We start from the raw sequence: 24,227 nt of genomic DNA, 5'->3' as shown, positions 1-24,227 counted from the left end.
GGGCCACTGAAAATTTTTCTCAAGCAAAATATTTCGGTTACAATTGGGTTAGAGCAGTGATTCTCAACCTTCCCTTCCCACGCACATACCACCTTAAGCAAACCCTTAATAATCATTAGGATTACTTAGTGGTATGTGCATGGAAAGAAAAAGGTTGAGAATCACTGTTCTAACCCAATTGTTACCGAAATAATTTGCTTGAGAAAAATTGTCATTGGTGCATTTCCTTTGGAGTTATGAAACCGTGCACGAGCAATTGGTCATAATTCTTGCGTGCCCGCAAGAAAAAGAATCTCAGGGTTGTATGTGATATCATGTATGTACTCTGACAATAAATCTGAAGACTGATGTAAATGTCTGTTAAATAGTTAAATTTAGATATACTGCATGGTAGCCCATGAGTCCATGCCACCCAACTATTCCCAACTGACCTTCAACCACCACTTTTTTTTTTTGAACGATGGAGGAAACCAGAGCCCTGGTAGAAAACCCATGAATACACAGGGAGAACGTAGAAACTCCAAACAGATAACATGGGATTCAAACCCTGCTCCCGGTTGCAGGCGCTGTAATCACGTTGTGTTTGTTGCTATTGCTAACCATGCTGCTGCTTAATTTAATTCCCCATTTCTTTATTCCCCATTACCATTCTCCAGCAGAATTTTCCAGTGGCTTGATGTTCTCCTTTGCCTCTCTTTTGCTCTTTATTTCTCTGAGAACATTTTTGGTGTGCTATTTTTATATTATTAGCAAGCTAACATTCATATTTCATTTTTTGCTTTTAGTTTTTGTTGGGATCTCTTGGTTCTTCAAAGCTACCTACTCCTCTGGCTTACTCCTAATTTTTGCTCCAGAACCCCCCTCCCCACCCACTCTGCTGAGCACTATTATGGACATTCAAAGAACCTGTTTCTTCCACGACTGGTCGTCGTCCTTCCTTGTCTTACTGTTCACTCTCAATTATACAACACCAAATACAACATGGGAGCTACCAAGGCCAGATCTCATGAGACCTCCATGTCACCATTTTTGGTGAGCTCCAGCTCCTTAAAAAATAATAGCACTGCACACCTGGCTGTACTGTATGTCCTTGCTTTTCCTTTTTTTTAATTGCTACCCTTGGCTTTTCATGTCACCCACAGTTACCTTGCCATCCCTTTTGAGTGCTGCTTCTTTGGGATGAAATAATCCTGTGTCATTCGAATTATTCCTAGAAACTCTAGCCATTGCTGCTCTATCTCTATCCTGCTATGGTCCCCTTCCAATCATCTTCTCATCTGCCTCTCTTTCCAAATTAGAGGATGTGCATCCTTGGATGTTTTACACCCAGCTGCAATTCTCCATCAGCCACACATCTCTGTCATGCCCACACCAATTTCAAATTTCTAACTAGCTTTAAGCCTTGCCTACCTTGTTTTGAGCACTGCAGACCTTTAAATACATATCCTTTAGTCTCGTGTTCGCCACCCTTCTCACATTTATTTTTGTGTTGCCAAGAGTTTCTATTTTCTAAACTTCTTGTCCTATCTTTTATTGAGGATACTTCAATAACTTCTCCTTCCCTTTAATTTTATCTATTCTTTTCCAATCTGTTGACACCTCACCACCTCCCCCCCCAGCCCTAACCAATTATGTGATTTACTAGGACCATGATCTCAGCAGGGTTTAGAGGAGTGTGTCCCATCAGAAGAGCTCTTTCCTTCTCCAATACTTGTACCAATATCCCACAAATTCCAACATGCCTGTCCTACACCAGTCTTTGAGCCAAGCATTTAACTACCTAATCTTATGTGTCAATTCAGAGATTATTAACTTTTTCATTCTGCCTTTTAATTTAGTTCCTAGCTGCCCAAATTCCCTCAGCAGAACCACTTTTGTAGTTCTACCTACATCATACATACATGGATCATGGCAACTGAATCTTATTCCTCCCTTTCCCAATTCGTATGCAGGCCAGTTGCAATGTCCTAATCCTGGACACCAGGCAGGCAATACAGCCTCAGGACTCTTGATCCTCACAACAAAGAACATGTCCATTCCTCTGTCTACACTATCCCCTATTACCATGACATTTATCTTCCCTTTTTCCTCTTCTTGAATGGCCCCCTGAACCATGATGCCACAATTGGGTCACATTGCCTGCAGAAAAAGTAAGAATCCCTGACCTGTGGATAAGCTCAAGGGTTGAGGCTCTTCCTTGGATCCTCTTAGATCTTGGATGCCACTAACTGTCTCATTAGCAGTCACACACTCTTGTCCTTGAGCACAGTTCAAATTTGAAGCAGTTACTCTAATGGTAATGTGCATCCTGAAATAGAATGTCTAGATAAATCTCCCCTTCCTTGATGTATCACAGTGTTTGAAACTCAATCCAGAATGAGAACATGCAATAGGTTTTGGAGATAAGGTAAAGGAGAATCCTTAAAGATTTTATAAGCATATTAAGTGCAAAACGGTAATTTCAGAGAGAGTAGTGGTCCTTAACAATAGATGTGGTGATACATGTGTGGAGCCATCCGAGATGGGCATTGTTGTAAGTTGATATTTCATGTTTGTACTGTCCATGGTTGTGAAAGGTAGAGAGCATAGGATAGAAAATAGTGATGTTTTGAAACCTATCCATCTTGCAAAAGCAGAGTTGCTGATCATCTTAAAGCATACAAAAATGGATAAATCCCCAAGTCCTTCCCCAAGGACATCCCTGGGCATTATAGGAACCTAGGGAAGAAATTGTTGGAACCCGGCAGAATTCTTTTCTCGTTGGTATCCATGGGTGAGAAACTGGAAGACTAGAAAGTTCTAATGTGGTGCCGTTATTTAAAAAAAAAAGGGCAGCAAGGACAAGCTTGCAACTGCAGGCTGGTGAGCCCAATAACAGTGGTAGGAAAGTTACTGGAGGGCATTTTGTGAGATAGGATTTATCTGTACTTGGAAAGACAAAGATTGAGTAGGGATAGTCAGCATGTCTGTTTATGGGAGATTTTGTCTCATGAACAAAAGAGGTAACAAAATAAATTGATGAGGGTAGAGCAATAGATGTGGTCTATATAGATTTTAGTATGGCATTTTCAAAACCCCCCCATGAATGACTTGTTCAGAAAGTCAAGAGGTATGGGATCCATGGAACCTCGGTGGTGAGGATAAAAAGAAAATGGTTTGCATGTAGAAAGTAGAGAGTAGTAGTGGAAGGAAATGATTCTGCCTGAGGTCATTGACTAGTGGAGTTCCACAGAGACCTGTTCTGGAACCCCTGCTCTTTGTGATGTTTTTCATAAAATTACATGGATGATTAGGCAGGTGGAAAGGTGGCTGATGAAGTTCAGTCTGGATGAGTATGAGGTGAGGCATTTTGTGAGATCAAACCTGAAGGCGGAGTACAGGGTTAAAGGTTGGTTACTTAAGAGTGTGGATGAACAGAGGGACTTTGGGGCCAAATCCGTACATCTCAGAAGGTTGCTGCACAAGTTGATAGGACCTATGTGATGTTGGGCTTCATTAATTCAAGAGTTCAAGAGTGAAGATGTCATATTGCAAATCTACAAATCTTTGGTGAGATCACATTTAAGAGTATTGCATTCAGTTCTGGTCATCTCATTGTAGGAAGGATGTGGAAGCTGTCGAGAGGATACAGAGAAGATTTACCAGGATGTGCCTGGAGTGGAGAATAGCTCTTATGAGGCAAGGGTAGTAGAGCTGGGTCTTTTCTCTTTGGAGCATAGATAGATGAGAGGAGACTTGATAGAGACCTACAAGATTATGAGAGGCAGAGATAGAGTAGATAATGTGCATTTTTTCCCAGGGCAGGAATAGCAAACAGCAGAAAACATAGAGTATTTACAAAGTGAAGGGAGGGAGACATCAGGGGTAAGTTTTTTTTTGTTTTTTTTTTACAGAGAGTTGTGGGTGCCTGGAATATTTTGCAAGGGATGGTGGTGGAGGCTGAACTATTCGTGGCATTTAAGATACTTAGACAGGCACATGGATGGAAGAAAAATAGAGGGTTATAAGATAAGGAGGTTTTAGTACTTTCAGTAATACAGGTTGTACCTCTTTAATCCGGTGACGTTGGGACTGGCCATTGCTGGACCACATAAAGTGCCAGAAAACAGAAACATCCCTAAGGGAACCCACTATGTAAACCTATCAAAGGTACAACAAAGCTTAAAACAGGAATTAATACTGTGGGGTGGCATTGTTAGTGTAGCAGTTAGCACAATGTCTTTACAGTGCCAGCGAATAGGACCAGGGTTCCCAGTCACAGTCATGGATATAGAAAGAGTAGAGCAGTGGGATATGCACGCATCCTTGAGGTTAGTCAGGAAGGTTCAGCCACTAGATATTCATGGTGAAGTAGTGAACTGGATTCTACAATGGCTGAATGGGAGAAGCCAGAGAGTAGTGGTGGATGATTGCTTCTCATTTTGGAGGCCTGTGACTAGCAATGTGACTCAGGGATAAGTTCTGGGACTATTGTTGTTTGTCATCTATATCAATGATCTGGATGACATTGTGGTAAATTGGATCAGCAAGTTTGGATCAGCAAGATGTTGTGGACAGTGAAGAAGGTTTTTAAAGTTTGCAGAGGGATCTGGACCAGCCTGAAAAATGGAAGATGGAGTTTAATGCAGACAAGTGAGGTGTTGTATTTTGGAAAGACAAAGAAAAATGGGACATATATGGTAAATGGTAGACCACTGGGAAATGTGGTAGAACAGAGGGATCTGAAAATACAGATGTGTGGGGGTGTGAGCAGTGGGGAAAAAAACACAGCCACCATGTTGAGGGTGGTTAATGACTGTTTTTATTCAAATTCAGCATGCCCCTTTAAGGGCAGCATGAGCTCAGTCACCTGGTGCCTCGCCCTGCCAAACTGAGGCCACTTGCAAATTGGAGAAATAACAATGGGTGTTCTGTTTGTGGACTCTCCAACCAGATGGTATTAATATCGACTTCTCTGGTTTCTATTTGGCCCTTCCTCTGTATCTTTCTCTTTACCTATCCCTGTCTCATTTCCTCCAGCTCCCCAGTCTCTTTCCTCTCCATTCAGAGAGCTGTCCTATTCCCCTATTGTAGAAGTGGACCTGATATTATTTGACAAATGAATGCAAATACAGTTCCAAATTTTACCGTACTTTATTGTTGCTTTGCAAAGTGTGAGAACTCTGTTACAGGAAGCAGCACTGCCACATGCAACTAGTCTTGCCACAAGGGTATCTGCCATGTGGCTCACAAGTTGCATATTTATACAGACAAATTTCCAAAGCTTTCTAAAAGATCTAAAGACTTTCTCAATCCTTTTTCTATTTAAGTACGCTTTCTAGGATTCATTGCATTGGGTTGTGTCCCATGCCAAATTATTAATTTGTCTTTTTATTGCCTATGCCAAATTAAGAGTTATTCTCCACAATCAGCTTTTACTTTGCTGAATTACCAACATTCAAAATGGAATGTGCTCTGCTTTTCTACTTTTGTCACAATCACTTCCCAGCATTTTCCTCCTGCTCTCCCACCCATATCTACCTATGACATCTTGCCTGATCTTCTTCCCATGTGTTACGCTCTACAGAAGCAATTGAGAGACACGTAAACAAATGGGTTAAGTTTAACACAAAATTTATTAACAAACAGACAATAATAGAATTAACCCGATAAACAACACCCAAACACCAGCCTTAATGGCACTCTATGCAAACAACAGATTATTATATGGCATATGTGGTTGGGGGTGGGAGGGAACCCAGACCATTACAAACCAAGCTCAAATGCCCCAAAAAATCAATAAAATTCTCAAAACAAAACCCCCCAAGTCAGACACATCACGTTTGTCAGTCAAGAAGAAACAGCTCACAGATTTGGCCTCCAAGCTTGGGATTATTTGTTTCCTTGCCCACTGGTATTTTAGTTTGAGGCTGTATGCAGTTGACCGTGGTCCCTATAGCCTTTCAACCCTGTCAGGTGAACATGAGATTTGCTTGCATTTTGAATGTGGCAACAACTACCTTTACTTCCTTCACTTGGGAATTTTCACAATAACCTCCTAGTCACCACACGAGGTTTACACCTCTGAAGCCCTCTTTAGGGTCAAAAGGTGACTTTCTGTCACACGAGTCTTTCAAAGCCCTCGTTAGGATTAACAAGTGACCTTCTGTGACACAGGTTCTCTCCTTTGGACACCCTGGCTTGAGTGATCCCGAGACTGCTGTCACATGAACTCCTCCTCTTGAAAGGGGACAGGAGAGGCACTGGTCAATGTCTTTCTCTCTCACACACACACACACACACACACACACACACACACACACACACACACACACACACACACACACACACACACACACACACACACACACACACACACACACACACTCTCTCTCTCTCTCCAGCATTTGTGTGGTTTTTTTCCCATGGACAAAGTAGTTCTGTCTTTTTCCACTAAAACTACTGGTTGAGCACACTGACGTACAGCTCTAGCTAGCAGTGCTACCACCCGTGAACAAAGCACCTCAGCCTGTGGCTTGCTGAAGCTGCAGGGTGAACACACACAGTCAGACTGACTGTAGTCCAATCCACTGGACTAACCTCTTCAAAACCAGCGTGCTGGGCTTTTTAAACTGCCCAGCGCATGCCTCCAGCTCTCCCCATTGGTGGAGAGCGGATAACAGCCGCAGGCTCGCTCTCTTGCGAGCCCATGGACTTCCAGTGTATGGCTCACATGCTTTGACAGTTGTCAAAGTTCCCTAGCGGCACCCTAGAAAATTTTCCTTTCCACAAAAAATCCCTAATAACTTTAAAAAATCCTTAAAAAATCTTTTTTGTAAACAACAAGGAATTGATTGAAATAAATATTGTATATGAGGAAAAATATTCATTTTTATAGTATTAATTCTTCCTAATAAACCCAAAGGTAAATCTTTCCATTTAACTAAATCTGCCTTAATCTTCTTCATAAAAGGAAGATAATTAAGTGAATATAAATTTTGGTAGTCAGTATTAACATTAATTCCCAAATATTTAATTTGTTTCATCCACTTCAAATTCGTAATATTTCTAAACATTGAATAATCATCTTTACTAATTGATAAAATTTCACTTTTAGTTTTAATTTTAATTTCCTAGGGTGGTGTTGAAAAAATTGATGTGGGATTTTCAATTTGGAGGGTTACGGCTACCTAACTTTCAATTTTATTATGAAGCAGCTCAATTTAGATTTCTTAGCGCATTAATGGCCACACAAGATACGCCTAGTTGGGCACAGTTAGAATTGGCAGTTATTTCTGAAAAATTTTCGAATGAATTTTTATTTCGATGGAATAAAAATTTGTTACGAACTTATGATGTACCAATATTTAAATATTTAATGAATTTATGGACAAGTAAATTATATAAAATGGGATTGAAAAATAAGTGGTCGGGAAGATTACCATTATATAATAATCAACTTGTTCCTTTCACGGTATCTAATACTATTTTGAAACAATGGGAGGAGAAAGGAATACATAATTTATCTGACTGTTTTTTAGAAGGTCATTTTTGTTCTTTTGTAGAATTGCAAAAGAGATCTGATATAAGTGGTTATTCTATATTTGTGTATTATCAGTTAAGATCTTTTGTAAAACAGTTATGCAGTCGTCAAATGAATTTACTGTCTGAAACTGATTTTGAGAAATATGTGCTCTCATTTCCAAAAAAGGGTTATATATCAGGTTTGCATCGTATTTTGTTGGAAAGTGAAAGTAAAATAGATTGGGATAAAGATAAAATGAAATGGGAAAAAGATTTAAGTTTAACCATAACTGAAGAAGATTGGTCTGAAATCTGCCGTAATAGCGTTCGAAAATTGATTAATGCTAGATTGGCGATGATTAATTATAGTTTTATACATCAATTATATTTAACACCCGAAAAATTAAAAAAATTTGGTTTTAGTAAGTCAGATCTTTGTTTTCGTTGTGATCAGGTTTCTGGTACTTTTTTACATGCTGTTTGGTTGTGTGATCGGTTACAACAATTTTGGAAAGGTATTCAATCTGTATTTAATAATCTATATAATCTTCATATTGTATTAGACCCTGATATATTTTTATTAGGGAATATGCAACCGTTGATTGATTTAGAATTAAATAATTACCAGATCTCTTTTATTTACTTAGCGCTGGCAGTGGCCAAGAAATGTATAGCGATTACTTGGAAGAATAGAAATGTATTGTCTTTAGATAGGTGGTATTCAGAGATGAAGTTTTGTTTGGTTATGGAAAGAATATCTTTTTCTATACAAGATAAGATGTCTTTATATGAGTTAAAGTCGACCCCAGTTATTGATTATATACAATTTAAATAAGTTTGAATTAATCATTTTTTTCTTTAAAAAAAACTTGTTTTTATTATATATTTTTTCTATATATGTTTTCTTTTTTTCTTTCTTTTTTCTTTTTTTTTAGTTTTTTTTATTAGTTTTTTTTCGTTTAAGTTATTTTTGTTTTTTCATATATATTATATAATAAAAATTTTTTGGATTAATAATTAATACTTAATTAATATCAAAGATGTTCTCATGGATAAGTGAAATGGATAATTTGCATGGTGCAGGTGGATGGTAGGAGAACTGGAGAAGGAAAAATGGGAGCATATATGTGTGTAGATTGGTGTGAAGACTTTGGACCAAAGCGCTAGTTTATCTTCTAGCTAATTTTATGACTTTATAGCTTTGGTCTGCAGCCATGTTGTATAACTATAATTTTATCATGTTTCAGAAATCCAGAAGATTATTGGTAATACCTTTGTCATTTTACTATATTTGATAAATGAATGAGCGATTAACTGGGGGCAAAAAAACATTATCTGAAGTTCTCTGGTTCCATTACCTTAGAACTCATAATTTATTCTGAATGATGAGTAAAATGGAAATCAAGCATTACAATTTGAATTTACTTTGTATTGTGGACATTACAGCAAGGTTGTTTTCTGTTTGGATAAGGACAGTGCACCTGGAAAGCTAATTCACAAGAAAATATATGAATATTTTACAGTTTAAGTAAAATGACGTGATTTCCTTCATGCAAATCACGTGGTTTACTCTGAGATTAAATTCACACCAGCTGTGACTGTGATCATTTATTAAATAGCATAAACATAGTCAATTTTGTTCACATATTTCTTTTACTTGCCCCTTTTGTGCTCCTCTCCTCCTTGATTTGAGAAGGTTGAATAAATATATGAAATTATGTCATTTTTTTCAAAATATTTCAGTCAGCCACTGAATACATTCTGAATATTGCATCTTTAAATATTGACTCGGTTGCATCTTGTTATTTAGATTTTGCTATGATACAATTTTGCTTTAAAGTGATGTTTACATGCAGTCTATATCTTCATAATAGATCTGTTCACTGATTTCATTTTGACTATACATGCAGACTCTAACAATTGGATGGCCATTTTGCTAAGTGCTTTGACATAGCTTATAGTTTATAGTAGGAAGTCAGCTAAAAATGTCCCTGTAACTGCTGTAATACCCTGTCAGGCAATGACAGTATCATATGTGAATGTGTTTGGCTAATAGTTTTCTTAACTTTTTTTTGTTATCTGTGATCTTTTTAACTCCTTGTTGATATGTGCAGGTACTGACATTTTCTATCCCAATACCTATCCTTTTAGCATTATTTCTAATTCCAATCTCTTTATTTTCTCATGTTATTCCTGGTCATATATTCAGGCCTGCTTTGAGTCAATGATGTTTTTTGGCCTGTTCCTAATTGCTAATATACTGTTAATTATGGATAATTACATCACTCTGCTTCTGGAGTTTCATACTCAGTAGTAAATAATGATATATCCCCAAATCTCTCCCAAAGGAATCTACTCACCCACCAACCAAAATCAATTCCACCTCAGACAGATTATTTACTTGCACCCCAAAGCTAAAGCCATTTTTCTTGATAACACTTCCATCCCTGTGCCTTATTTCAGTTTTTCAATCACTCTTTTATGCCAGTATTCCCCATTGCACGTGCACTTTCTCTTTTCCCCATGCTATGCTCTGTAATTCCATTGCAGTTGTGCTTCGACCCATTTTTTTTCTTCTGTCCATTTATTTGGCCTAAATTCTGACCTATTTTATATGATTAATGCATTCAGCTTTCACTTTGCACACATGCTTCAGAAGATTGAACAGATCTTAATTGTAATCTATGGAAGTGTCAAACATATCTTTAAATTATTCTTTCTTGGTCCTTAAATAGATGAACAAAGGTAATTTAAATCTGGTGAGCACCTATTCTCGAAACAGTAAAACTGGTTAAAATGAAGAAATGGCAACAAATTGAAACTGCCTCAAAAGATTCTGAATCTGTTTTAATTAAAACAAAAAATTGAGTTTGCATCATAGCTTTCTAACTTTGAATCGAGGAATCCATTTGTCCTGATTTTTTTTTCAGCAACATGTAATTGATTTTGAGTGTAAAATTGGCACAAACTTTGATCAAGACTTTCTAGCACTCTTAATAAGTAATTCAATATTTAATTAGCCACTTCCAAATGTGTTCAATACCCAATTGCAAGCTGTCCTGTGAAAATGACGTAGCTGTATAATTAATACTGTGCTAGTTACAGAATTATCATTTACTTGCAAGTTACTTGGGAAAATGTTTGGATCTGAGCTTATTTCATTCCATGGGGCAGAGGCCTCAATGAAAGTTTGCGTGGTTGAGTTTAATTAGGTGTGTGGCGGCGCATATCCTCGTGGCGAACCAGCCCCGCTTGTATTGCCACATGGCGGGGCAGCCATGGGGAAATGGCGTCATCAGAGTTTTCTCTCTGACTCCAGCATCCCTTCCAGCGCGCACCCTGGGCAATGATTATGATGTCACAATGCACCAGGTGACTGAGCTCATGCTGCCCTTAAAGGGGCACACTGAATTTGAATAAAATAAAGTCGTTAACGACCCTCAACGTGGTGGCTGTGTTTCTTCCAATGCCCACACTGCCACAGTGGTGACCCTGATGAGCCCAGATGTTTTTCTGGACTCAAAACTCCATGGATTCAGCAGAGGTTAACGCTTTCTCCATCAAGCTTCCCCCCTTTTGGATTCACTGACTGAGAACGTGGTTTGGGCAGGCAGAAGCACAATTTGAACTCCGCAACATCTCCTCAAACGCCATGATGTTCTATCATATCGTGAGTGCTCTGGACCAAGATATGGTAGTGAGGGTGGATGACATCATCCACCACTCCCCCTGGCTACGGGCAAGTAGACTGCCCTCAAAGACCTGCTGTTTGGAACTTTCGGGCTAACTCCCCACTAACGGGCTTCCAGGCACCTTCACCTAGATGGGCTTGGGGACCGTAGTCCGTCAGCGCTGATGGACGAAATGCTGGCCCTGGCGGAAGACCACGAGCCTTGTTTTATTTTCCACCAGATATTCCTGGAGGACATCCAGCTGCTCCTCACAGATGAAGATTTCTCAAACCCGAGGAGATCAGCAGCCTGTGCAGATGGCCTCTGGTGCACAAAGAGGGAGAACGAGGTAGCCCTCAACCAGGTGGCACGACCAGGAGCCAGCCGACCGCAAGCCACTCCCAAGACCAAGCCAGAGGAGGGCCAGTCGACCTGGTGTTTCTACCACCAGTGCTGGGGAGCGCAAACTTGTAAGTGCCGCCAACCCTGCAGGTTTCATGGAAATGACCAGGCTAGCTGCCGTTGATGGCTGCGATGGCTGGCCGCACAAACAGCCTCAAACTGAAGATGTGATGGATAGTTCCACCGGCCGCCAATTCCTGGTGGACACATGCTGAGTTCAGCATCCTTACCCCCACAGCATAAGAGACTTGCTTTGCACAAATGATCTCGAGGTCTAACGCTGTGGGCGGCCAACGGCTCCTCCATCAGGACCTCCGGCACCCACAGGGCACAGATCCAGATCGGGAAGCTGAAGTTCCACTGGAGGTTTGTCCTTGCTGCCGTGGGCACCGCGCTGTTAGGAGCCGACTTCCTTAGAGCTCACGGCCTACTGGTTGACATGAAGGGCAAAAGGCTGATCAATGCCCGAATGTTCCATTCCACCCAATTAGACACAGCAGAAGCCCGCAGGCCTGAAATCACCACCGTAGCCGCTGCCAGGGACGAGTGCGAGCCACCAAAGAAAAGACTTTATCATGACCAGAGGAGGCGGACAGGGCTTTCATCGTGACAAAGAATGCTCTAGCCAGCGCCACGCTGCTGGTGCACCTGCTGCCGGAGGCGCACACTTTGCTCTCTGTGGACGCCTCAGCTATGGCAGTGGGGTGGTTCTGGAACAGTAGCTCGATGGACAATGGCACCCGCTGACTTTTTTCAGCAAGCAGCTGTGCCCGCCGGAGCTCAAATACAGCACCTTTAACCGAGAGCTCCTGGCACTGTATTTGGCCTCCGCCATTTCCGCTACTTCCTCGAGGGCAGCCTGTTCACAGCCTTCATGGATCATAAGCCCCTCACTCAAGCATTGGTGATGGCCAAGGATCCGTGGTCCTCCAGACAGCAGCGCCACCTCTTGTATGTTTCTGAGTTCATGACCGACATCCGACACAGGGCCGGCAAGGACAATGTAGTGGTGGATGCACTCTCCCGTCCAGCCATCAACACTCTCGCGCCCGGCCTGAATTATGAGCAACTGGATCAGGCACAGAGGAACGATGCGGAGACGCAGGCCTTGTGGACTGCCATCTCGGGCCTCAAACTCAAGGATGTCCGGGTGCCCAGCAGCCCAGACACATTTCTCTGTGACGTCTAAACAGGCACGCCGTGCCCGGTGGTCCTGCCGCACAGGAGAGCGAAGGTCTTCAGTCTGATCCATGACCTCTCTCACCCAGCAGTAAAGACAACCGTGCGGATGGTCGTGGAGTGGTTTTTGTGGCACGGGCTGAAGAAAGAGATGGCAGAACTGGCCAGGAACTGTACCAGATGCCAGACCTCCAAGGTCCAGTGATACACGTGAGCCCTGATCCAGAATTTCGACCCAGCAGTTCGCACATTCCACGTTGATGTCGTTGGGCCCGTGCCGGTGTCCAAGGAAGCTCGTTACCTCCTGATGGTGGTGGATCGGGCCACAAGGTGGCCGGAGGCCGTCCTGATTAAGGAGACATTTGTGGAGACATGCGCCAGGACTCTGGTCAGCCATTTGATCGCTCGTTTTGGAGTCCCGGCACACATCACTAGCGATAGAGGTGAGCAGTTCACGTCTTCCCTGTGGACTCAGATGGCGAAGCTCCTGGGGGGGTCAAGCTCCATCACACCACAGCATACTACTTGCAGTCTAACGGGTTGGTGGAGAGGTTCCATAGGCACCTGAAGGCATCACTTATGGCCAGGCTCTCCAGACCATACTGGGCGGACGAACTACCTTGGGTCCTCCTTGGGATTAGGACAGCACCCAAGGAGGAACTGCAGGCTTCAGCAGCGGAGATGGTCTATGGCGCACTGCTTTCCCTGCTGTGAGAGTTTTTCATCCCAGACCCTGACACCACGACCACTGACAAAAACCTGCTGGCGGTCCTACGCAGGCAACTGGCCTCCCTAGCTCCCCCACCCCCTGGCACACCACGGCACCCAGCCATTTCATCTCCCCAAAGAGCTCGACTCGGCCTAGTTCGTTTCATGTGGAGGGGACCACAAGGTGCACCGCTCTATCGACTGTATGAGCAGCCATACAAAGTCTTGCACTGGTCCAGCGGAACCTTCACCCAGGATGTTGGGGGGAGAGAGGAACTTTTTATGGTGGACTGCCTGAAGCCAGTGCAGACACCACGGGGCCGGCCACCAATGTGACAGGAGACAGGACGCGTTGCCGGTTCTGGGGGGGTTGTGTGGTGCCACACATCCTCATGGCAAACCGGCCCTGCTTGTATCGCCATGTGGCGGGGCAGCCATGGGGAAATGGCGTCGTCAGAGGTTTCTCTCTGATTCCAGCACCCCTTCCAGCGCGCACCCTGGGCAGTGATTATGATGTCACAATGCACCAGGTGACTGAGCTCATGCTGCCCTTATATGGGCGTGCTGAATTTGAATAAAAATTGTTATTAATGACCCTTAACGTGGTGGTTGTGTTTCTTCCATTGCTCACACCGCCACAGTTAATAAATTTTCGTGCCTTTGTTTCAATAAAAGCAATAATATCCTTGACCCCAAAACAGAGATTAAGGAGCAATAGACCATGATAATGTCTTGCACTCTGTGAACATCTATCTCTTTGTGAACCAGAGAGATTATTACTTTGAAAGTACAAGTGGTGTTGACCATCAACAACAAAAAAATGGCCAATGTTATGGTGTTCATCCACATTGCTTGGCATGCCTGCTTGTCTTGAGTAAGGGAAAAATCCCTTTTGTCCATAGTTTCAGATTTCATTTTTATTGTCAGTACATACATGACATCACATACAATCCTGAAATTCCTTCTATCTATCTATCTATCTATAGATATATATATATATATATATATACACCCAAAAATTAAAAAAAAATCCCTTGCTGCCATATTTCACCTTCCTCTCAGTCACGTGTTTTATTTTTGACTCTTGCTTTCTCTTTCTTTACATTTTTAAATTTTTATTTTGAGGGGGGCAGGGAATAGATTAACAAGAATATTTGTTTAGACCCACAGCTATCTTAATATTTCCTCCTACAATGCATTCTGGGAGACTCTTTCTATTCCCTCATCACTTCTGCTGTTATATTAAAAGGGTCATTGGGTGGAAGTAGATCATTGCTCTGTAGAGAGCTGTCAAGACATGATAGGTCACACAAGAACATAAAAAATACGAGCAGGAGTAGGCCATCTGGCCTGTTGAGCCTACACTATCATTTCATGTCATGGCTGATCTGGCTGTGGGCAATTGTACTTACTCTCCTTTTCCCCATAACCCTTAATTACACAACTATCCAAACATCTATATACCGGTAACTGTGTCTTAAATAAGGAACCCTCAACGGCTTCCTTGGACATAGAATTCCACAGATTTTCTACTCTTTGGGAAAAGCAGTTCCTCTTCAACTCCATCCTAAACCTACTCTCCCATATCTCGAGGGTATGTCCTCTTACTCTAATCATGCCTACCACTGAAAGTAACTTTCCTACCTCAATCTTATCAATCCCTTTGATAATTATTTGTTTTAGATCTCCTCTCATTCTTTTTGGTCTCCTTCTTTGGTGCAATCATTCTATGATTTCATGATGCTTGTGCCCTTCTACCATCTTGTTGATAAATGTCTCTAAGCATCTCCTTTTTTTTCCTGCATTTTTGCACTCCTGTCCTGTTGATACAACCAGAATACAAATAGGATCCACAACTTCAATGGTCCTTCCTCCATAAATTCTTCCACTTTTCAAGGATTCAAATGTAGATACAGCTTCCCCTTCTCTTCCATTTCAGCATTCTGCAGAGACATTTGCCTCCATTTCTTCATCATTTACTCTTTCATCTCCATCAATGGGTCTTCATGATACTGTTCCACATAAACATGGGAAATGCATACCTGCTCTTTTACTGCTTCGCTTTCCACTGTCTAAGAATCCATCCAGGTGAAACAGTAATCCATTTGCACTTCTTTCAGTATCGTATTATGTTTGGTGCTCACAATAAGGTTGCCTCTGCATTGGAGAAACCTAAAACTAATTGATTCACTGTTTTGCTGAACACCATTGTTCAGTCCAGACAGCTAACCCTCAGCTCTCAAATATCCATTATTTTAATCCACTATCCCACTTTTGAGTCTTAGATGCTGCCTGATTTGTGAGGTAATTCTACTATTGTCTCCTTGTGCATAACCTGAAGCCTAATCAATAAGCAGAATTAAGTGCAATCAGATGGGACTTGGCTGGCAAAGTTTTGGTTGACATAGTTTTATGGAGAGCACCATTAAAGAGGGTGGCCAGGTGTACTTTAAATAGTCCATTTAGGATGAAATAAAATATTACTTGTGGTTGGATATGACTTTCCTGTTTCAAAATATCAGTACATTTTTGCATCTTTCCTTTTTGACATCATATGGCTTTATAAGACTGCAATTTGAGGATCAAAACTAAAATAAAGTGTAAAAGCTAACTTGAATTTGTAATTTGTGAAAGACAAATATGAAAGGAATAAAAGTAATAGGATAGAAGTGTTCTTTGGATGTTGAGTGTGTAGAGTTGTTGGAAGCTGTGTGTTGAGAAATTAAAGGTTAATTTAGTAGTGTATATCAAGTTTGACAGATGCTTATTGGAAATCTGATTACAGGTACTACAGGGAAATTTATTATGGGAGAGGTAGACAAAAAAATTCATTTATTTTGAAACAGAATGTTGTAGCTCATCCAGCAATCTTGACATGTAACAGAATCAACTGAATAACTGTCAGTTCTTCTCATTTGGTTGATATGGCGTTGCAGTTGCAGTGCATTATGCTTGATTTCACCTGAGGTTTTGATAGGTTTGTAATAGTCAAATGTTGAATTGTGGTTATATTTGAGACTGAAGATTCACTGTCATTCTAAAGACCATTTGAACATTCTATTTCAGTTCCTTGCATACTTGCTAACTCTTGTGTCTTTGGGTTTCCACTGTGACAGAGTATCTAGAGGTGGTTTGGGAAGAATTGTTAGAGCAGTTTGCACACACATATTTTAAAACACAGAATATTTGCAGGACTTTTGCAGAATGCTTTTTGCAGGAGGCAACAAGGTATCAACAGCAGTTTGCCTGGGAGAGCATGTGATCTTTGCAGGCAGAGGAAAAGAGTTTTGCACTCAGAGAGGGAGGGTGAGAAACAGAGGAGAGAGAATCTGTTCCAGAGAGGCAAGCTGGCAAACTTTGGAAGGCTGCCTGGTCAAAGGAGAAGATGGCGGTATGAAAGGTGACCTGAAAAAAAGAGGATCATCTGGAGAACCCTGAAGGGGGCAAGTTTCGTCAGCAAGACTGATTGAGAAGGAATCAGTTGTGGATGTCCTGGAAAAGGAATCTCTCTCTGAAAACCAGCAAGAACCCTCCTGAGTGGTAACCATTTGCCTGTTAAGCTCCAAAGACTGGTGAACTTTGTTAATGCTAACTTCTGTGCACAGTACAAGAATTGCCTGCAACCAGTGAGATTGGATTGTGATCCAAAGAACTTTTCTAATTCTAAATATACATTACACGGACCTGCGCTTATATTAGAGGGGGGAATTAAGTAGTTAGTTAGGTAGGTTAAGTAATAAGTTAAAGTTCAATTCTGTTTTCCTGTTCAAATATAATTAAAAACTACTTTTGTTTAAGTAACCCTGTGTTGCGGTGCATATCCATTGCTGCTGGTTTTTGGGGTCCTCTGGACTCCGTAACACCACCCATCATGACATGCTTGGTGATGTCCAATTCCATAGTTGCTTCATTATTTCATTAGAACAGGAGCAACATACCTGACCTTGTTCTATTAGTGAAATGATGACAGATATGATCATGGTCTTGTATCTCAACAATTTATCAGATTGTTTGGTCCACATACCAACATACAAGGTAGGAGCATGGAATTTTCCACATTTCTTCTTCCACTTGATATCCTTTTGTCCTTTGCTTATCAAGAATTGTGATATTGCTAACATCATTCCAGAGTGCCTTAACTATTTTAAAATAAATTAGCCATTTATGGGGCTTGAGAAAGTGGTGGTGAATTATTGCATTCAATCATGGCAGCAGTCAGGTTGAAGGCGCTTCCACAAGGCTTTTTAGTTGGGAAACCAGGATTTGGGTGCATCAATAATGACAGAATAGAAAACATATCCTATTAATTTTGTTGTATGACTTAATGGGGAATGTCTGGCAATTCCATATCGCTGCTAACTGAAGAGCAGTTATTAGAATTATGAAAACACCTCTCGTAGTAATGGTAGTTTGAGGAATTATTGTTGAAATTGCCTTGGAAATAGATTTCCACATCATGGTTACAGTATGTACTTTGATAGCAGGAGTGAATGCTCAAGATAGTGGATTCTGTGGCAATCAACAAAACTGCTTTGATCATGTTAAGTTTATTGTAATCTGATTGTGCAAATCCAACCAGACAAAACCGCATTCTCTGGACTCCATTGCAAGATATGCAGACACATAACCAGACATAACACACATACAAACAATACACATGCAGGACAAGTATTTCATCTATATAAATATTGTTTTCTACAAATGAGAGTCTCGGACGGTTAGTGTGAGTAGTTCCTTTGGTCGTTTAGCATTCTCACTGCCTGTGAAGAGAAGCTGTTCCTCAGCCTGGTGGCACTGGCTCTGATACTCCTGTATCTCTTTCCTGACAGGTGCAGCTGAAAGGTGCTGTGTGCAGATTGAAGGGCTCCCCAATGATTTTGAGTGCTCTCAGAAAACAATCCTGGTATATCAGGTTGATGGAGGGAGATTCCAGTGATCCTCTCTGCCTCTCTTATAGTCATGTAGATTGACCTCCCATCCATTTCTCTGCAGCAAATGTACCCCATTCCTTCTCAGCTTCAGTCTTCCTGTTTCATTGTTGTTCGAGTAACATTTGTCCAGGCAAGTGGTGAGTACAGGATTACATTACCTGACTTCTGCTTAAAAGACGGTGGAATTTTTTTGTAGAGTCAGCAAGTGAATCAGTCTCAGCATAAGAACCACCTTCTTACAACAGTTGTTTTGTGGCTGGTCCATTGATGTAACCAATCCGAACACTCCTTTCTCCTACCCCCATCCACTCACCTTAAGATGTTGATACTTGAGGGATACTGTTATGAAAAGTTGAATGTATTATGCACCACTTAACGTTCATGATACGTTCTGTGAAATTGCGTGTTATTTGATGTGGACGTTGTGCAAACACCATATTGCTGAATATACTTAGCAAATCTATATGGGATACTGAACTTATGCTAAATTAAACTGTTTAATTATTTTTTCACTTTTTAAACTTTTATGTAAACACTTTCTTAGCTTATATCACACACAACTTAACAAAGTGGATCAGGATCATCTACATCACTGTTCTCAACTTGCTCATATGTGTTCGACTGGAAGAGTTTCAGGTTGAATAACCTCTATTGATGACCTGTCACTCTAATGCCTGAAGGACTTGACTGAGGCTCTTCTTGAGAAGGTGTTGGCTTCTTCAGGAATGTCCAGTGTTCTTTGATCTATTTGGCTTTTTCTTCATAAATGTCTTTATATGCAGCAAACACTACATGAGTATTAATGAAAAGCATTCAGTGTTTGGGTCCATCTCTTCAGCAAGTTGTTAAGGTCTGCAAAGAATTTGGCTAACTCCTTAACCAGAATCTCTTATCCACCTGTTCTTCACCTTCTGCAGTTTCCTTTTCCCTGGCCTCTTCAGTTCTTCACCCTTGTTCCAGCAACTCTTCATTTGTTAGCTCTTCAGGAACCATCTTTTTTAAATTAAAAGAAAAATTTCACACTATGAACCATATCAATCAAAATACATACAAACATTTCCCTCTTAAATATACACAGTGGCATTTTCTCCCCCCCCACCCCCCACCTTCCCTCCCTCCTTCCCACACCCCTCCAAACCCATTAAACATTCAACATATACAATACAATAAAACCATTGAACAATTACATCACACAATGAAAATAAACAAGAAAATTGTGTCATCTACTTTTACGCAGTGGATCAGGTCATTTTGACTTCTTCTCATTTTATAATTTTAGGGGGTGGAGGTCCGCAGTAAGTCCTCTCTGTTGTGTTCAATGTACGGTTCCCAAATTTGTTCAAATACTGTGATTTTATTTTTTAAATCCTAGGTATCGGATTGCTTGTGTTTTCCATTTAAATGCCAATTTTAAACTCTGTATAATCCGCATTATTCATTGGCATTGCTTCATTTTTATTTGCATTGATCTTTATTTTTATTTCTCCATATTCCTTCAATTTCTTATGTAGTTCTTTTATTGATATTTCTGGTTCTGTTAAGTATACTATGATGTTATCTGCAAATAAACTGATTTTATATTCCTTCTCCTTTATTTTTTTATCCTTTTTATTTTATTTTCTGTACTTATCAGTTCTGCCAATGGTTCTATTGCTAAAGTGAACAGTGAGGGAGATAGTGGACATCCCTGCCTAGTTTACCTACTTAATTTAAATTGGTTCAACACATATCCACTTACTGTCACCTTCGCCAATGGTCCCTTGTATAATGCTTTTATCCAATTAATATATTTTTCTGGTAGGTTAAACCACTTTTATCTTCACATTAATACTTTGAATAAATAATTCCATTCTACCCTGTCAAAGGCTTTCTCTGCATCTAAAGCAACAGCGACTGTTGGTATCTTATTTCCTTGTACTGCATGGATTAAATTAATGAACTTGCATACATTGTCCGTTGTTCGTCTTTTCTTAATAAATCCATTTTGATCTTGTTTTACTATTTTTGGTACACAGTCAGCCAATCTGTTTGCTAATAGTTTTGTTATGATCTTGTAATCTGAATTAAGTAGAGATATTGGTCTATATGATGCTGGTGTTAGTGGATCTTTCCCCATCTTTGGTATTACTGTAATTATTGCTGTCTTACATGAATCTGGCAAGTTTTGTGTTTCTTCTATCTGGTTAATTAGTTCCAGGAGAAGAGGAATTAATAACTCTTTAAATGTTTTATAGAATTCTGTGGAGTCCATCCTCTCCAGGTGTTTTATTGTTCGGCAGCTTTTTTAATATATCCTGTATTTCCCCTATTTCAAATGGTTTTATCAAATTATTTTGCTCCTCTTCTTGCAATTTTGGTAGTTCAATTTTAGCTAAAAACTCGATCTATTTTGTCTTCTTTCCCTTCGTTCTCAGTTTGGTAGAATTGTTCATAGAATTCCTTAAAGTTTTCATTGATCTCTGTTGAGTTATATGTAAATTGTATGTCCTTTTTCCTTGATGACAATACTATTCTTTTAGCTTGTTCTGTTTTAAGTTGCCAGGCTAATGTTTTGTGCGTTTCTTCTCCTAGCTTGTAATACCTCTGCTTTATTTTCATAATGTTCTTCTCCACGTTGTACGTTTGTAATGTTTTGTATTTTATTTTTTTGTCCGCAAATTCTCTTTATGTTGTATTTTCCCTTGTTGCTAGTTCTTTTTCTGTACTATTTCCCTTTCCAGCTATTCTATTTCCCAATTGTAGTCCTTTTTCATCTTAGTTACATAACTTATTATCTGCCCTCTAATGAAGGCTTTCATTATATCCCATAATATAAATTTGTCTTTCACTGAGTCCGTATTTATTTCAAAGTACATTTTAATTTGGCGTTCAATAAATTCTCTAAATTTCTGTCTTTTAAGTAGCATGGAGTTTAATCTCCATCTATATGTTCTTGGTGGGATGTCCTCCAGTTTTATTGCTAATAACAGGGGTGAATGATCAAATAGCAATCTAGCTTTATATTCCATTTTCCTAACTCTCCCTTGGATATGGGCTGACAACAGGAACAAGTCAATCCTTGAGTATGTTTTATGTCTACTCGAATAATATGAGTATTCCTTCTCCTATGGGTGTTGCCTCCTCCATATATCCAAAAGTTGGATTTCCTGCATTGATTTAACCATAAATTTGGCTACTTTATTCTTTTTGCTAGTCTTTTGTCCAGTTATATCCACCTTTGGGTCCAAATTAAGGTTAAAATACCCTCCTATCAATATACTTCCCTGGGTATCTACAATCTTCAAAAAAATATCTTGCATAAACTTTTGATCCTCTTCATTAGGTGCATATATATTGACCAAATTCCAGAATTCTGAATATATCTGACACTTTATCATTAGATACCTTCCTGCTGGATCTATTATTTCCTCCTTTATTTTGATTGGTACATTTTTATTGATTAATATAGCTACACCTCTGGCTTTTGAATTATATGATGCTGCCGTTACGTGCCCTACGTTCCCCTTCAGTTAGATGCGTTTCCTGCACGAATGCTATATCTATTTTTTCTTTTTTCAGTAAATTTAATAGCCTCTTCCTTTTGATTTGGTTATGTATTCCATTAATATTTATAGTCATATAGTTCAACATTGCCATCTCATACTCTGTTTACATCTCATTTCCGCTTCCTCACCACCACCTTTCCCTTTCTCCCCATTTTCATATCTCAGTTTTCCCTTTTTGAACTCAATGTATGACAACACTTCTAAAATATAAAATACTTCAACAACTCCCACATCTAAAATTCCCTTAACCCCAAGTGTCTCTTCCCCCCCCCCCTCTCTGAGTTTCCCCTTGTCCCTTGCCGGGCAACCACAACTCCCCTCTCATTTCGGATTGCGAACCCGCTCGCAAGCATCAACTGATTTCGCAGTGACTGTTATTCTCTCCCACCCGACTCCCTCCAGAAAAGACTTTTATCTTCACAATTAACAAAGCTCACTCCCTTTTCTTTTTTTCCTCTCTCCCTTACTTCCCTTTTCTTTCCCTTTAGTTCTTACTTATACATTATTTTCACATCTTTATATGTAGTTTGTTGTCGTTCTTTGTTCTTGTTACATCTCTTCATTTCTCTTTCTGTCCTGTAGGCATTCTGCAAATTCTCATCCTTTCTCCGGATCCGAGAACAGTCTGTTTTGCTCCCCCGGGATAACTATTTTAAGCACAGCTGGATGTCTTAACATTTATTTATAACCTTTTTTCCATAGGATTGATTTTGCTGTGTTAAACTCCTTCCTCTTCTTTAGGAGTTCAAAACTTATGTCTGGGTAAAAAAAAATATTTTTTGACCCTTGTGTTCCAATGGCTTTTTGTCTTCTCTAATTTTATTCCTTGCCCTCTCCAATATATTTTCTCTTGTCATGTATCTCATAAATTCAACTAAAACAGATCTTGGTTTTTGTTGTGAATGTGGTTTCGGGGCTAGTGTTCTGAGTGCCCTTTCTATTTCCATTCCTTCCTGTATTTCTGGCATTCCCAGGACCTTTGGGATCCATTCTTTTATAAATTCTTTCATATTTTTGCCTTCCTTTAGGTCCACTATCTTTATATTGTTTCGCCTACTATAGTTTTCCATTATATCCATCTTCTGAGCTAACAACTCTTGTGACTCTTTAACTTTTTTGTCACTGTCTTCCAATTTTCTTCTTCCATTTCTACAGCCGTTTCTCATTCTTCCACATTATCTAATCTTTTCCTTATTTCTGTCACGACCAGCTCTATTCTACTCACTTTTTCTTCTGTACTTTTCATTTTTCTTTTAATTTCACTAAATTCTAATGTCAACCATTCTTTTAATGCATTCATTTGTTCTTGAAATTTTTTAAATCTATATACTGTCCATCTATTTTACCTTCTATTCCTCTGTGCAGAGCTTGGTCTCCTCCTCCCCCTCCCTTTTCCTTTTCCTTGGTGTGCGCATTGTGCATTTCGGTCGTCTCTAACCTCGGGGAGTGGGCTTCACTCTCCATTGAGGCACCTGCCTCTTCATGCAGGTAAAGCCTTATCCTTTCTCTTCCGGTGTCTTTCCTTCTTGTTTTACGTTTTCATCACTTTATTTCTTCTTTTCTGGAGAGGGCTGGTATTCTCCTACCAGCCACTACTCCATCACGTGACTCCTCCCCTCAGGAACCATCTTTAGGAGTTCTTCAGTGTCCTCATCATCCATGTCTAGGTACAGGTTGTTGTTTACCATGTTGACAACAGTTCTGTTAATCCTTGCAATCTCATCTTTTTCAAATCCTTTAAAGACATGCACATATTCAGTATTTTTTTTCCATATGTCATTCATGCACTCTTTGGTCACATCATCCCAGGCTCAAGCAAGGTTTTTTTATGCAGTGGAAAATGTACTCCTTCCAGAAATACATCAGTGTCTTGCCAGTGTCATCAGTTAGAGCAACAGTGTGAGTAAAGGTCCTCTTCAGGTAGTAGGCCTTGAATGCTGCAATAACTCCTTGGTCCTTTGGCTGGATTAAAGAGGTAATTTTTGATATTGGTCACCAATTAAAAGGGGATGTCACCAATTAAAAGGGGATGTCACCAATTAAAAGGGGATGTCACCAATTAAAAGGGGATGTCACCAATTAAAAGGGGATGTCACCAATTAAAAGGGGATGTCACCAATTAAAGGGATGTCACCAATTAAAAGGGGATGTCACCAATTAAAAGGGGATGTCACCAATTAAAAGGGGATGTCACCAATTAAAAGGGGATGTCACCAATTAAAAGGGGATGTCACCAACTAAAGGGATGTCACCAATTAAAAGGGGATGTCACCAATTAAAAGGGGATG

At 40.1% G+C, this 24,227-nt stretch overlaps 1 protein-coding gene across 6 annotated transcripts in view; it reads left to right on the top strand.

The window, feature by feature from the left end:
• Positions 1–24,227, top strand: part of fam184ab (family with sequence similarity 184 member Ab) — a 176,267-nt gene that overhangs the window by 12,205 nt on the left and 139,835 nt on the right. The window contains exon 1 of one of the 6 annotated variants that reach the window (XM_069886852.1): positions 3,290–3,339. The exons of the other annotated variants lie outside the window; for them this stretch is intronic. Coding sequence (XP_069742953.1) covers positions 3,313–3,339 — 27 coding nt within the window. The 5' untranslated portion in view covers positions 3,290–3,312. Of the gene's footprint in view, positions 1–3,289; positions 3,340–24,227 lie in introns of those variants that run through there. 6 annotated transcript variants of the gene reach the window in all.

Source organism: Narcine bancroftii, chromosome 6 (genome assembly GCF_036971445.1).
Source record: "Narcine bancroftii isolate sNarBan1 chromosome 6, sNarBan1.hap1, whole genome shotgun sequence".
Classification (NCBI taxonomy): domain Eukaryota; kingdom Metazoa; phylum Chordata; class Chondrichthyes; order Torpediniformes; family Narcinidae; genus Narcine; species Narcine bancroftii.
This window is presented reverse-complemented; position numbering and strand designations above follow the sequence as displayed.